General features: G+C 35.6%; 1 protein-coding gene across 2 annotated transcripts in view; it reads left to right on the top strand.

The window, feature by feature from the left end:
- The first annotated feature begins 1,747 nt into the window (after positions 1-1,747).
- Positions 1,748-14,600, top strand: part of MECP2 (methyl-CpG binding protein 2) — a 95,709-nt gene continuing 82,856 nt past the window's right edge. The window contains exon 1 of one of the 2 annotated variants that reach the window (XM_081955540.1): positions 1,748-1,922. In XM_081955540.1, the coding sequence (XP_081811666.1) occupies positions 1,771-1,922 (152 nt within the window). In that variant the 5' untranslated portion in view covers positions 1,748-1,770. Of the gene's footprint in view, positions 1,923-2,281; positions 2,873-14,600 lie in introns of those variants that run through there. The other variant, XM_081955541.1, reaches the window with a different exon arrangement.

Below are 14,600 nucleotides of genomic sequence, written 5' to 3'. Positions count from 1 at the left end.
CTGAGCCAGTCCCTTTACATAATAAAAGAGTTCTCCCCTTCAGCTCCAGGGGGGTGGGAATTAAGGCATGATAATATAAGCATTTACTCAACTGACCACATGGCATCTGAACTCAACCAAACCTGGATTCAAAACTCAGCCTAGAGGGTTGCCCTTGCATGGGCCCATGTGAGTCTGATAACCAATCAGAATACATTTCTTACACAGGAACATGAAACAGATAGGTGGGGCCGAACAGATTATAAAAAGCCCTGCAAGCCCTTCTTCACTCTCTTCTCTTCCCTTCTCTTCTTCTCCACCAACATTGAAGCATGTGATCATCTTTTCTGTTCAGGACTCAAGCCATGTGGTCCTGTCCACCATTAAAACCATCTTTCCAAGCAGCCTCCATGTTTCCAGTGTCTTTTTCCCCACTTGGAGCTGAACCCAGAAGGACATTTCTTCCAACAGTAGTTTAATGTTTTCATAAACCTAGCTAATGGGCTTGTAAACAATGCTATATGGTTAGTGTGTGGTATAAATGAAGGCTTTTGGTTTTTTTTTAAATAAGCTATGTTTAAGAAAGCCAACATTAGTATTTTCTGTTCACTACTTGTTTGGTTATCAAATGCTAAATGGTTGAAGCATATTGTTATAAAATAAAAAAATTGATACACTTGCATACATGTGTGTGTGTGTGTGTGTATACATATACTTTTGTATCAATTTTTGATTTTATCGCTAATATGTTTCAACCATTTAGCATGTTCACAAGAAGAATAAGTTTATCTTTTTATGAGTACCTTAAATATTTTTAATAGCACAGAATGTGGCAAGGACAATTGCAACAAATTTTGTTTTTAAAGATATACTTTTTTTAAACCTCTGAAATGTTGGTATACACAGATTGTCCTCTTTTTTTGCCTCATCTATAACTGCAGTATGGAGGTGCTTTGTTTTTTTTTACAATGTAACAGGCAAACGTGAGAAGGCCCAACTGAAACCAGCATTTTACTCGCTGTGGTTGGATTCAGCATGTAAGAATCTGACTCTTTCAGCTGTTTCCTTTATCAGACTTGCAAGCTGGAATAATACGGTGGGCAGATGAAACCTTATGCAGACTTATGTCCTACCCATTACTATTTAATACAGGGGCTTTAAGATAACCTTCATGTGACAATGTGATGATATTGTGAGGCTGCATAGTGGAATTGACAGTTGTTTTTTAAGGTATTAGATAGCCCCGCATATATATATATATATAGCCTACAATGGAATGAAAAACCACTTTTGTACCAAACCAAGAAAGCTGCTTTATCCCTTCATGTAAAGTCGTCGGGAGTCATTCGGAACGGGAAGGCTTTAGTTATTTTGTAATCAGGACCAATTAAGTAGTCATTTGAGAATCATGACCTTGGATACACTGCACTGATGTGACTGCCTTCTCGGAATAAAGTATTTCCTTTTAACGCTAAAAAACAAAGAACTTTAGGAGCTCACAGCGGAGAAACTACTGAAGCAGTTTTTAAAAAAACGTTAGACCCGTTACATTTCAAAATCCTTAAGCCCGCGATTCCGTACCATTTTTTTGTCCAGTGACTGATAAGCCAACGGACCTATCGATAGACAAACAACCTGCACAGTCCAATCAGAAACAGAGTGAGAATTTATCCCCTGCCCACTTCGTATCGTTGTAACTGACAGCGCTTCCCGCCAATTCTAACGGCCGCCAAGAGCAGGGCAGCCTCGCCTGTGTAGAGAAACACCGGCCAATCGTTTTGTGATGGAGACATGAGTGATGCGCCCCAACATCCAATTGCAGCGAGGTGGGAGGAGCCTGGCTGTCCGGGTTTCCTCTCCGGCTCGGTTTTCCCCCTCCCCCCCCGCGGGTTCTTCGCTGCGAAGAAAATGGCGGCGGCGCCGAGCGGAGATGAAGAGAGACTGTGAGTGACCCGAGGAAAGGGGGTGGGGAAGACCTGGGCCGGACCATGAAATCCCTTGCATGGGGGCCTTAGACGGGACCATTTGAAGCAGTTCCGAGGGTGGAGAGGATGCGCGACCGTGATGCGGCCGTTGGTTTCTTTCCGCTCGTGGGTTCCCCTCCCCTTTTCTCCTGCGCGCCCAGGGCCCCTGAGTGCGTCACAGCAATCCCCTCTGCCCAGCAATGGGAGGGGCTGCTCCTCCTGCCTAAGAGGGGAGGAGGAGTGGGTGAGGAAGACATGGGCGTGCCCCCTGAAGAGAGGGGGGTGGGCTTAAGGTCAGAGGTGACTTGATGCTCCTTGATGCTCTGTGGCTGATGTCAGCTCCCCGGGTTTACTCTTCGTGGTGCTGACCATCTTTTCCAGCCTCTAGGCCCCAAGCTATGTGTGGTCCATGCAGCTTTACCTTCCTGCAGCTGATCCCACCAACTTCCTTGGGTGTCCTTTTCTCAAGATTTATTCCTGATATATGCTTTTGGGGGAAGATTCTTCTCCTTCCAGGCAGCTCCATTATACTGAATGCATGCAAAAGGCAAGAAACTGGACAAAGTTAGCATGGTATTCTCCATGGGCTGCACTGCAGGGAGGATTGGGTTGCATTGTGCTCCCCTGTGAGTGGAAAGTGCTGTCTTTGCCCTCCTTTTTCCAGGTTATGCAGCAGGAAAAATTGGGCCTCATTCCTGGCTATGGTGGCCTCTAATAGATATAAGGATACAGGCAAATGATCCAAGGTGGCTGTTTGTGCATGGACAGCAACCTTTTGCCTGCTCATTTGGTACAGTCACAATGGAATGGAACTTAGCTAGTGTAAATAGCAGAAGGTGAGGCAAAGAAGCAGAGATGGAAACTCATTTGTTTTGGATCCTTGGGCGCAAGGAGAAATGTTGAGCATGCAAGACCATTCAACTAGATAGGTAACTAAATGAGATTAGCAACCTTCACTTTTTGCAATTGTCACTCGTCCCATCCTGATAGATTTACTAAGAGAGTAGGGACAGTAGCTTCCATCTCTTCTTAAGGTTTACAGATAGTCCTCAACTTACAATATTTCTTCCCAAAATTTCTATTGTTAAGTGAGACATTTGTTAAGTTAAATTGCCCCATTTTACAACCTTTGTTGTACAAGCCACAGTTGTTAAGTGAATTACCGCAGTTGTTAAGTTAATAACACGGTTGTAAAGTGAATCGGGCTTCTCCATTGACTTTCCTTGTCAGAAGGTCGCAAAAAGTGATTGCATGACCCTAGGACACTGCAACCGTCATAAATATGAACCAATTACCAAGCATCTGAATTTTGGTCACGTGACTATGAAGAGGCTGCAACAGTTATAAGTGTGAAAAACGGTCGTAAGTCACTTCAATTCCATTGTAACTTCAAACGGTCACTAAATAAATGGTTGTAAGTCAAGGACTTATCTATATTGAATTATCAGAGACACAAACTCATCCTAATAAAAAGAGCGGTAAGAAAGGGAATATGGTAGTGCACCTTAGAGGAGCAGTATTCATGCGTTCACTTCCTTTCCAGTCACTCCTTTACTTGGCAAGAATAATTAAATATGTGATAGTTAGAAATAACAGCCACTATTTGATTAATATCTAGTGTTCACAGTAAAGAACCTGTTTTTATTCTTCTACTGCTCTTTGGTTATTTCAATGTGGAGGATTAGGTGAAGGGTGATTGCTCAGAATCCATCAAAGAACAAAAAATTAGTGCTGCTCTTACACCAACTTCCCCCTTCCTTTTTCTGTCTGGAGAGTTACAGTAGGATGATCTGATACTTAATTGCATACCTTTGCTCTCATCTATTTGTATCCATTTTTCTACAGTGCTCCATTGATGCTCACTTTCCACTTTCATTTGAGCTTTGTTGTTATTAATCTTCTAATGCACTTTCTTCAATCTGGTATTTTCAAAACAACATTAGGGATCAGTAACCTTGTTATGTAGTGGTTATCATCATGAAATTTTGCGCATTGCTTAAACTGCCAAATGCGTTTTGTTTTAAAAGTTTTAATACAAATTTTCCAAATCCTAACAATATCTTATTTTAGTTAATTCTGTTATTTGTATAATTTGAAGGTGCCGAAGTGCCATCTAGTGATGTTGTAGATGTCATGCCTATGAGCCCTGTTGATGATCTTTGGACTAAATTACCATTATCTCAGCATAGGAAATGCTAGCAAAAAATGAGAATTGTAATTGGACATATGTAAAGAGTTCTGTCTGGAAAAAGATGCTTTATAGTTGTGGTATTTTCACCAGTCATTTAATTTTCTGCTACCAACTATTTTGTGTGATCTTAGTACTATCTTATCAGTTACAACAATTGTTTACTATATTGTAACACTTCTGTCCTAAGTAACCTATAACGCTAAATGTCTGATCTTGTTTATTTGATAGTCTTCTTTGATTCTAATGCATGTATGATCTACCCCTTCTTATTCCGCTACCCAAACTAGTATTTAATTTCAGAATCCTAGCCTTCATGAAAATCAAGTACTATATTACCTATATCTTCCTTATCATAAACATTGGTTTCGAACGCTTATTGTATTCTTGTTTTGCAGCTTTTATTACTTAAGCAAAAATATATTTTTGACAGTTTTATGTCAATGTGGGTGAATTTATGTGAGTTCCTGGAATAGTATTATAATTTGCCACCTTTAATTGTGGTCTTAGGTGGCATTAAGGACTATAAAGCATTCTAAAAAATGTAGCCCCTGTACTATATGTTGTGGTTATTTATCAAACATATGTTAGCTAACAATTTATGCTTCATCTTCATTATTATTTGAGAAAGTTACTAATTTTCAGCATGTGACAATGGCAAAAGTTCTGTAAAGTAGTTACAGAAAATTATTATAAGTATAATCTTTATTGTCACTGTTCTTAAATTCAACAAAAATGGTTAATATTAAAATCTAAAATTAGTATAGTAACATTAAAATTATAACTTGAGCTATAGAAACTATGCAGTTAGGAAAACAGCAATTTGATAACATTAAATAAAATATTTAAAATGCCTCAGGAAACAGTATTTCAATTTGGCTCAAAACAAAAGGAACCATGGTGAAATAAAATATCACTTGTAAGGACATTCTAAAGTTTGGATGCCACCAACCAGATGCCGGTAACTATTAGGTATCTGGTATTCATATATTTATTTATTTAATTCAGAAATAAACTAGCCATCTCATAAATAACCCTGGGTGACCAATTTTCAAATGGAGTACAGTAAACATAATACAATATATAATTTATTTTGAAAAAGTGGCAATTTATTGATATTTTAGAGAGATATTAATTTGTTTCAGCAAGAATAAATAGTGTAAGTTTTCATCAACGGAATGGGACGCGATGGCTCAGTGGCTAAGAAAGGTCAGCAGTTTAGCGGTTCGAATACCTAATGCCACGCAACAGAGTGAGCTCCGGTTACTTGTCCCAGCTTCTGCCAACCTAGCAGTTCGAAAGCATGTAAAAATGCAAGTAGAAAAATAGGGACCACCTTTGGTGGGAAGGTAACAGTGTTCTGTGCGCCTTTGGCATTTAGTCATGCTGGCCACATGACCATGGATACCTCTTTGGACAGCGCTAGCTCTTCGGCTTTGAAACAGAGATGAGCACTGCCCCCTAGAGTCGGGAATGACTAACACTTATGTGCAAGGGGAACCTTTACCTTTTACCTTTCATCAACTAAAGTTTGCAAGAATGCTGTTAAAAGTCATGCATTTTAAACTCAAACATTTAATGGTGCTAAATTTTTATTTAATTTTATTTACTTTTTAAAAATATCCAGATCCATGGAAAAATAGACTATTGATTCAATCATACAGATGTTAATTATTTATCTGAAAAATGGCCAAATTATTGCATGTTTATAATCTATGGCATCTTTCCTGGAGTGCTCAGAAATCATGCTTTTGAATTTAGACATTACATTGTTACGAAACAGTGAAGTAATTCCCCTCCCATTTTCAACAGGAAAATGCTAAAAGGTGGGATTAACCTATACTTTTTTCCCAAAGCTATCCTCTGAAAATCCTGGCCTGGTTTATTAAAATAACATCATTTCAGCCACTTCCAAAAATTCACCTCAACAAAAGTTCCTTCTTGAGGTAGATTGGGTTATGAGATGGTGTCAGCCAGTGAGCTTCTATGTCTTTTATGTTCTTTGTCCTAGTCCAGAGTCTAGAGCCACTGTTCTTATATAGATCCTAATCCTTAGAAATCTTATATATACAGTAGTAGTAATCCAGATATAATATTTCCAGCGATAACATGCTGTAAGAATTACTTTGTTGCTCATTTATGGTAGCTTATACACAGTTCTGAAAGCTATATATATGCCTTTTATAAGAGCTGCTTATTTACAGGAAAAAACATGAGTTTTTATGAGTTAGTGTGAATTAACAGACCAGTTTTCTCTCACTAGTTTTTTTCCTTAATGCCGTGTTTCAAAATGAGATACATTGTTCTTTTGTGGTTGTTACATCTTTTCATAGGTTCAAGTGCTACATGAATACTCTTTTTTGCCATTCCACTATAGCAGATTGGGAGAGAATGAACAGAACACAGAATATGTCGATAGAGATTTAAAATATACCAAATGAATTGCATTCATTTCAAATTAATCTATACAAATATTTATCATTGGCATACAAATATTGTCCTGACTTTAATAAAACTGAGCAGAGCCAGGATAAAACATAACCTATGTTTTGACTGAATTTACACATCATGCTAAGTAGATCATGTCAGCCTTGCTTTTAGGACTTTAGTCAATTCTGATTAAATATTTCATCATTTAATGTTACATTTAAATCAATTTAGTATAATGTTCCTTTGAAAATAGTTAGACTCTATTCCACCTGGAAGGATGTGTATTTCTTAAAAAGTCAAACCGTTTTTGGTGTTCATATTTTGATTTTTAAAAAAGTAAACTAATAAGGATAATAACTAGAAATAGTGAAGCTTTAATAATGTAGTCATAGTTGTGGTCAGTAAGGTGAGAATTATTTAGGACAGTATTGAGTGCTTGATGCTTTTTGTTAGGAACAGCAGTGCTCTAAACTATGCATTAAGGGTGTTACCAAACTAATACTTTTACACCAACTCTCCCAATGCTCAATCCTTAATAACATTTAGAAGATTTTGGATTGATTTTTTTTTATAAAGAATGATATTTCTATTTATATACATTTATCCATTTTTGTTTATATCACCCAGCCATATCAAGAATCTGAAATAGCAGGTTAAACAGAATATATTGCTTAATTCATCTCCTGGTGTAGTTCAAATCTAGTAACCTCTTCTGCTAAGTGACCCATCTGTTAATACATGTTACTAATTATCATGTACATTTTCCCGATGAAAATGTCAAGTGCTACTTATATATGAATTTATTGAATTTTATGTGCTTCTCCAATCCAGCAGGGATCTTACATTCTATTCTTATGGTAAAATAAAATAATAAAAACAAGCAACAGCATTATAACTATCATCTTAAAGCTATTCCAAAGAACTGGAGCTGTAATAGAAAAGGCTCAACTCATTGGTCTCTATAGATGATTAAATGAAGGGATGTGGAGTTAACCTTATTGTATGGGCGGAATGAATTGGGAGTAGATAGCTTTGTAGATATCTAAGCCATATGGTTTTTGGCATCAGTTGATATTTCAGGAGAGTCCTCTATGGATTAAGTACCTGCAATCTCAGAATGCTTGTTATTAAGCAATCTGGAAACATCCAGATCGTGAACCTCAGACACAAAGTTGCTGGATAGCTATTGACAAACTATTCTCTCTATTCTAGTTCACTGTCTGGAAGGATTGCTGGATATATTGAAAGAAGCATTAAGTGAAATAATGTGGCCAAGCACATGTAATACTAAATAGTGTAATGTATAAATGTATGCTAATTTGGTCAAGGTTAAGGGTGACCTTAGGTCAGTCAATCCCAAATGTAATTTGGCAAGCAAACTCTCCTTTTGTATAATAAAGGTATGATTCAATATATGTGGTCATGCAGGTTGCCTATTCCTGATATATAGTATTATGGCCTTCACTATTCACTCACTCTTAATCATGATTATATTTGCTAAGGACTCAAGTATCAAAACTGTTATTAACATATCAGAATTTGTTTGTATTTTTCATATTTCTGCACTTCATGAATACATTTTAATAAAGTAGGGTAGACGACTTGTCTCCCAAGAGTGATTTACTCTTAAAGCAGACCTAGTAGCAAGGTGATTTTTTTATGTTTGTAGGTGAATATGCATATATACCCTTTTTTTTTCAAAGATAGTGACATGATTTCAAGAAATGGACTTGCAGATTACTCCAGAGCAGCCTAACAACTCAGTGTTGACTTCAAGTTCCCTGATTTTGCATAGATCAGATTACAAACAATACTTTGATTCATTTAAACTGTTAAATGTTTAAAATTCCTTTTAATTTCTTATGCAAAAAAGAAAGGATAAGAAAGAAAAATATGTCAAAAAAATGTCATTACATGCAAAAATATGTCACCTAATTCTTAAAACATTAAACTTTATCAATGCAAAATAATTTAATCACTCTTTCCATTTTGTTGGAAGAATACCAGTTCACAAAAATAAATGAGATTAGATCTATAATCCATGATTGTAAACATTTAGTAAAACATGAACTAAATCTGTCCTGTCAGTATTAAATATTTCCTTGCTACCTCTCATACACAATAAATTCATATTTCATATAAAATATTATACCCTCCAAAAACACATATCCTTAAGCTAGAATGAACATTGTAATATTATATTAACTTGTGATATTAAAATAGAGTATTAATTGAGTAAGCTATATGAAATGGGTAAGTATTCCCTTATCCATAGATAGAATATTGTAATTGGAAACTAGTATTTTTTGAACATTTTCTGAAGAATATAATAGATACAGAAAAAAAGCTTTTGTTGAAATTGTCTTCTTAAAATCATATGGGGTATAATTAATATTTTTTCAAATGTTTTGTCATTGATAATGTAGACTATTCTAGTTCCTTTATTCCATTGTTCTTAAAAATAATATGCATTTTAGTAATAAAATTTACAAGTATATAAAATTTTTATGGTTTGAACGTAAGTACTGGTTCTGGAATTTTAAGTGCAGCCACTGCATCACACCAAACTGAATTTAAGAGGTATTTTAATTGAATACATTTCTATTTTCTGTTTTACATAGTCTAAATTCCTCAAGTAATAACTTAAATAGCTTGAAATTTTTATTTGTGTAATAAATTGCAGCCCATGTCTTCTAATTCTCTCTCCCACATTCCAGCAAACTTAACTATTTTTAGACTGGGATTATTCCAGAGTGTAAATATGTTGTATGAATTGGGGGATGAAATTATACTTTCATTCCAACATTTTCTAAATATGCCTTCTAGCTTTTAATTCACTATATCACTGTACCTAAAATTGGAATTGAGCTCCTATTTGACATTACTGGGATCACTTAATTATTTTATTATTGTGCATGTAATGGATTTTGATTTGATCACCTGCATTCCAAAGGGAAATCAAGACACATTCTGCGCAGCATAAAATTGAAAATCTGAGAAATTAAATCCCTTTTGTTTTACAATAACTGTAATTTAGGTTTAAAAAAACTAAGAGGCGTATTCTTGCTATAAGTAAATTCTTAATATTTCATGAATCTGTTAAAAAAGTTTAGAAGTATTGACATAGAAAGTACCACCAAGTAAATGCAGCCAGGAAGCAATAGTCATTTTAATTAATTAAATTAAATGAATTTTGTATAAATTCATAGGAGTCTTAACAATCTGTCTGTACTGATTACCATGTGTGATTTAAAAAAAACTTAAGATAAGTATACATTGTGAATGAAGAAAGTTTCTTTGAAATGATTATTTGCCAAAATTTAAAGGAATTCACTTAAAACCACTTTTATTATGTTTCAACAGAGAGTAAAGCCTTTGAGAGTTAATATCTTAAGAGTTTAGCCCAATTAACTACATAACCTGAGACATTTCTGAACTGCTGAATAATATAGTTTTGATCATTTTATCAGAAAGGCAGTAATTTAGTTTTTAGGATGCCTTTGTCATCAATCTGTTAATATGGCTATGTTATATTACCTCTTTGAATGTTGTGCGGTGGGAAAGATTTACATTTGAGTGCGTTTTTAAAATTTTATTAAATACCACACCAACTTATTCAGTATGGACGGTAAAATATTGATCCATCAGATGAATGTTATGATTTGTGAATAATTGGTGAGGTCCCACTTATTTGTACATTAGTGCTTTTATTTCCCCCCCTCTATGAACATGTAGTTGCATTAAAAAAAGAGAAGACACTTAATGAATATTGAAATTTCTTTTGATTGCAAAGAGGAAATGGGTAATTAAAGGGTTAGCAGTTAATAAGTGAGAGGAAATGATTACTGAAAGGGCATATTTCAAACTACTGACCTTTACTAATTTAAAAATGAATGGGGGCTGATTGGGTTCTGAATAAAACTATAATATTCAGCAAGGAAAGTGAATATACTGCTCTACTTAGTAAATTTTTGTGTTGCTTTTCAGGATAGCTCCATCTATTCTATAATATTATAATAGTTCAGCTAGAATTTACTAAAATAAATAGTGACATACTGATTAAAAAGATAGCTAGGTGCTAGATGTCTCTAGTATTCTGCTGAAGGCACACGTGTGCATAATTCAGCTGAGACTTTACATTATTGATTTTACTTCAGGGATCTGTTTTAATACACTTATTATGTTTGTTTGCTTACTGCTTTATCTACTTGTTTACACTATGATGCTTTAATGCTTTTTAAACCAAAAAACCCTGCAAGGCTTACAAGTAACAATAAAATGCCTTAATTATTGGGATATTCTTTTTTAGCAAAATAATTTGTAGCAGTCTGTGTTTATACTGGACAGCTTAATTGTGATGTGAAGAGAAGGTCATTTAAATGTTATTGCTTGTCCCTGAAAGGTTCAAATGGAAGGAGGTGGTAGATTTGACTTCTAATTTAGAACAGTCCTACTGGGTTGTTTTGACACCTCTGCCTGCATGTGTGACGGCATGTTTCTTGTGTTCACTTCTATAATTCTAAGCTCAAGAAGGGCATACCAACATTTGGGAGATTGTTCTTTTGGAACCTGGGACTTTTAAGAGGTTGCAACTGAGAAAGTGGCTTTAGGTTATTGCTGGGAAATATTCCATGTGTCTAAAATTTTGATCTTGGCCACAAACACAAAAAATGTAGACTTTCTCTTTTGCCAGCTTGGGCAGGTGTGAAATGTAAACATTGATTCTGGTGCCTAGTGAGAATTAGTATAGTGTCATTGAAACAGCCAAACTATGAATGAGATAGAAATTTTTTCATGGAAATACTATGAATTACTATCAAAAAGGTTAGAAATTTCTTTTTAAGACATTTCTTTATTTATTAACTTTCATTTAACACTTTCATCAAGTATTTGAATTACTAGACCTCTTGGTTGGGAGAACTAATGTCTACCATAAGAGACTTACATTTTCAACATGCTCTTTTTAAAATCACATTTTCTATGGGATTTGGATTACAGGTAGTGCTTACTTATCTATGAACAACTCCTTTGCTAAGCCACACAGTCACAAAATGAAATGACATAAGGTCATGCTGACTTGCACCAGTTCTGGCTGTGGCCATTAAGCGAATCACTGTGGATTATTAAGCATTGCATCATGTGACATAATTTGCAACTTCCTCCCAGCTTTCCCACTGACTCTGCTTTTCGGATACTTGTGGAAGTTGCAAAAGACGATCATGTGACCGTAGAACTTGGCAATTATTGTAAGAGCGTATCAGTTGTCAAAAGCCTGAATCACAAACATATGACCATTGGGACACTGTGATGGCTGCATCTTTGAGGATTGGTTGTAATTCTCTTTTCTTCAGTAACATTGTAACTTTAAAAAACAACAACAGTTGCTTAATGTGTAGTCAATAAGCAAGAACTACCAGCATTTGGTGCTTAAGAGAGTTTTTCCATCTATTTTTATTTTATTTTTAAAGTGGAACGTACTCCAATTTAGACTGCTTAGGCATATAAAAATTAACTGTTTCTTTTAAAAAAAAAGAAATCTGTAATTCACTTATGCTAACTGGGAAGATATAGGCAGTCCTTCACTTACGACCATCATTAAGCATTGAATTATGTTTGTGTGATGTCTGTAAAGCAGATCACCACATGACCACGCCCAATTGTATAATTTGTATAAGTGGTTGTTAAGCTATGTTCGTTATGAGGTGCTTTTTGCCAGAAACCGAAAGTAAATACCATATTTTTCGAGTATAAGACATACCTTTTTCCTTCAAGAAAGAGGCTGAAAATCTGGGTGCAAGAAATGAGCGAAAAATGGGCCGTTTTTTGCTCATTGTTGCCCCCCCAGCCCCCAGGAGCACTCTACAAGCCTCCTAAAGGCTATTCATCCTTTTTTTGGGGAAAAAAAAAAACCAGGCCTGTTTTCGTGAGTTCTGCAGTGCAAAAACATTTTTTAAAAAATTTGCCTCTTCAAAATCTTGGTGTGTCTTATACTCTGAAAAATACGGTACCAGTTTCCAGCAAAAATGCCTTCAACTGTGATCACATGACTGCAGAACACTGCAAATGACTGTAAATGCAAGCCGGTTGCTGAGTGTGCAAAATGCAATCAGGTAACATTGGAATTTTGAATCTGGGTCATAAGTAGCTTTTGCTGGTTCGTTGTAACTTTGAAACTTTGAACTTTGAATAGTCTCAAGTTCTACCTGTATTCAAAGGGTGGGGTGGGACACCCAGTCTTTTGTATATACATACAAATATTTTGAACTGAACATGGCTGCAAGAACCAGGTTACAGTATATGCTTTAGAATTCTAATACAGCTTTGTATAGACAAACTGACAAGAATTGCAGTAGCTGAATTCTGTGAAGTTAAAGGATGATCTGGTAATAGCACAGAACATGTTCATAACATGGATCACTGTAGTCAGGCTGTTTATGTCCAGGAAAGCCTGAAATTAAAAGGCCATTTGAAGCTGCTAAAGTGTTCTGAAGCCACGTTGGGCCACAGTAAGGACTTGAGAAACGTAAGTTCTGGGAACTACTTACATCAGTTACCGATATGCTAGGTAACCATTAACATTTCTTTTCAGGCTTAGTTCAAAAATTGTAATATCAGAATAACATTGACCAGGATATTCTGGAATGATTGTTCAAATAACAGATGCTGTTCTCAAGTGAGCCTGTAATACTAAGCTTATGTAACATTATTTATGGTGAGCATACATTTGTTTAAAGAAAAAGCATTGCCTCTGGAATGTTTGGATAGAAATTAGTTTCCTCTCTGGGGCTAAATACTATAGTAGAAAAAACGTATACTTGCAAAAATGAGTAGTGGGGATGCAATACTGAATTAGCGAGCCATTTTAACAATGTAGAGTTGGAAGTTCAAACAGAAGAAAGCAAAGCCAGGGCTAGATTTATCTGTTATCATGGTTATGCATTATCTTTATATTTACATCAAAGTTTCTAGCCACAGTGATTCATCCTTTTATTACTATGGGTTTGGATTACTACATGAATTCTACATAGAGCTACCTCTAAAGACTGTATTAACAACTTATATAAAAATGGTGACTCATTATATCAGCAAACAAAGGGGCTATAATCATATAATTTCTCTTTTGCAGTCTCTTCATTGACTGTCAGTAGATTTCTAGGTGCAGTTTGCTGGTTTTGACGTACAAAGTTCTACATAGCTTAGCACTGACGTACTTACAGGGACACTTTTTCTGCACAGAAGCAGCCCACCTGAATGGCCCAGTGCACACGTTACCAACATTTTTAATGGTCTCCCAAATACATGAAGTGGAAAGGGTGAGGGCTCACAAACTGTTTTCAGTTGCAGCCCCCATATTATGGAGTACCTCCCTCTAGAAATCATATTAAGAGCATCATTGTTGGTTTTCTGGAAACTGTTAAAGGCCGAGCTGTTTGAGAAGGCCTTTGGGAAGTGAATAATCACCATCGTGACTATTGTATTATTGCAGATTTGTGTTTTGAGTCTGGTAGTATAAAACTGTAATAAATATATGTAAAAATATGATATGGTGATTGAGTATCCAGTGGTAGAGGCATTTAGTCAGCTCTGCAAAGAATTTTTCTCTGCTTGATAAGGGCAATTTCCAAAGTCCTGAGTAAGAAGTTGGATCCACAAAAATGGTAACTTGGATGGATCAAAGGATCCATATATACTACAGGGCAGTGTAACCTAAAGATCATATAGGCGCTTATTTTACTGAATATTTCTTATTTGAAGTCCACAGTGTTGCAGAGATTACAGTGGCATGCTTCCTTTGCATAGGATCAGCTTTTGTGTTTTTTTTTCTTATGCTCATCTTTGCAAACTTCTGCATAAAAGGCTCTACAGGAAGTTCATTTGAAACGGGTGGTGTGTTTTGAAGTGAATAATGATAGTACGCTTTCAATATTTGTTATACGGTTTGCTTAAGGTGAACATAGTAGTGCTATTTTCTTGAATGTAGTTGGTCAGAAGAAACCTTTACAGTGACAGTGGTTTCTGTCACTGATGTTATATTTTTA

This window comes from Natrix helvetica (genome assembly GCF_964273705.1).
Source record: "Natrix helvetica genome assembly, chromosome: 1".
Taxonomy (NCBI): domain Eukaryota; kingdom Metazoa; phylum Chordata; class Lepidosauria; order Squamata; family Natricidae; genus Natrix; species Natrix helvetica.
This window is presented reverse-complemented; position numbering and strand designations above follow the sequence as displayed.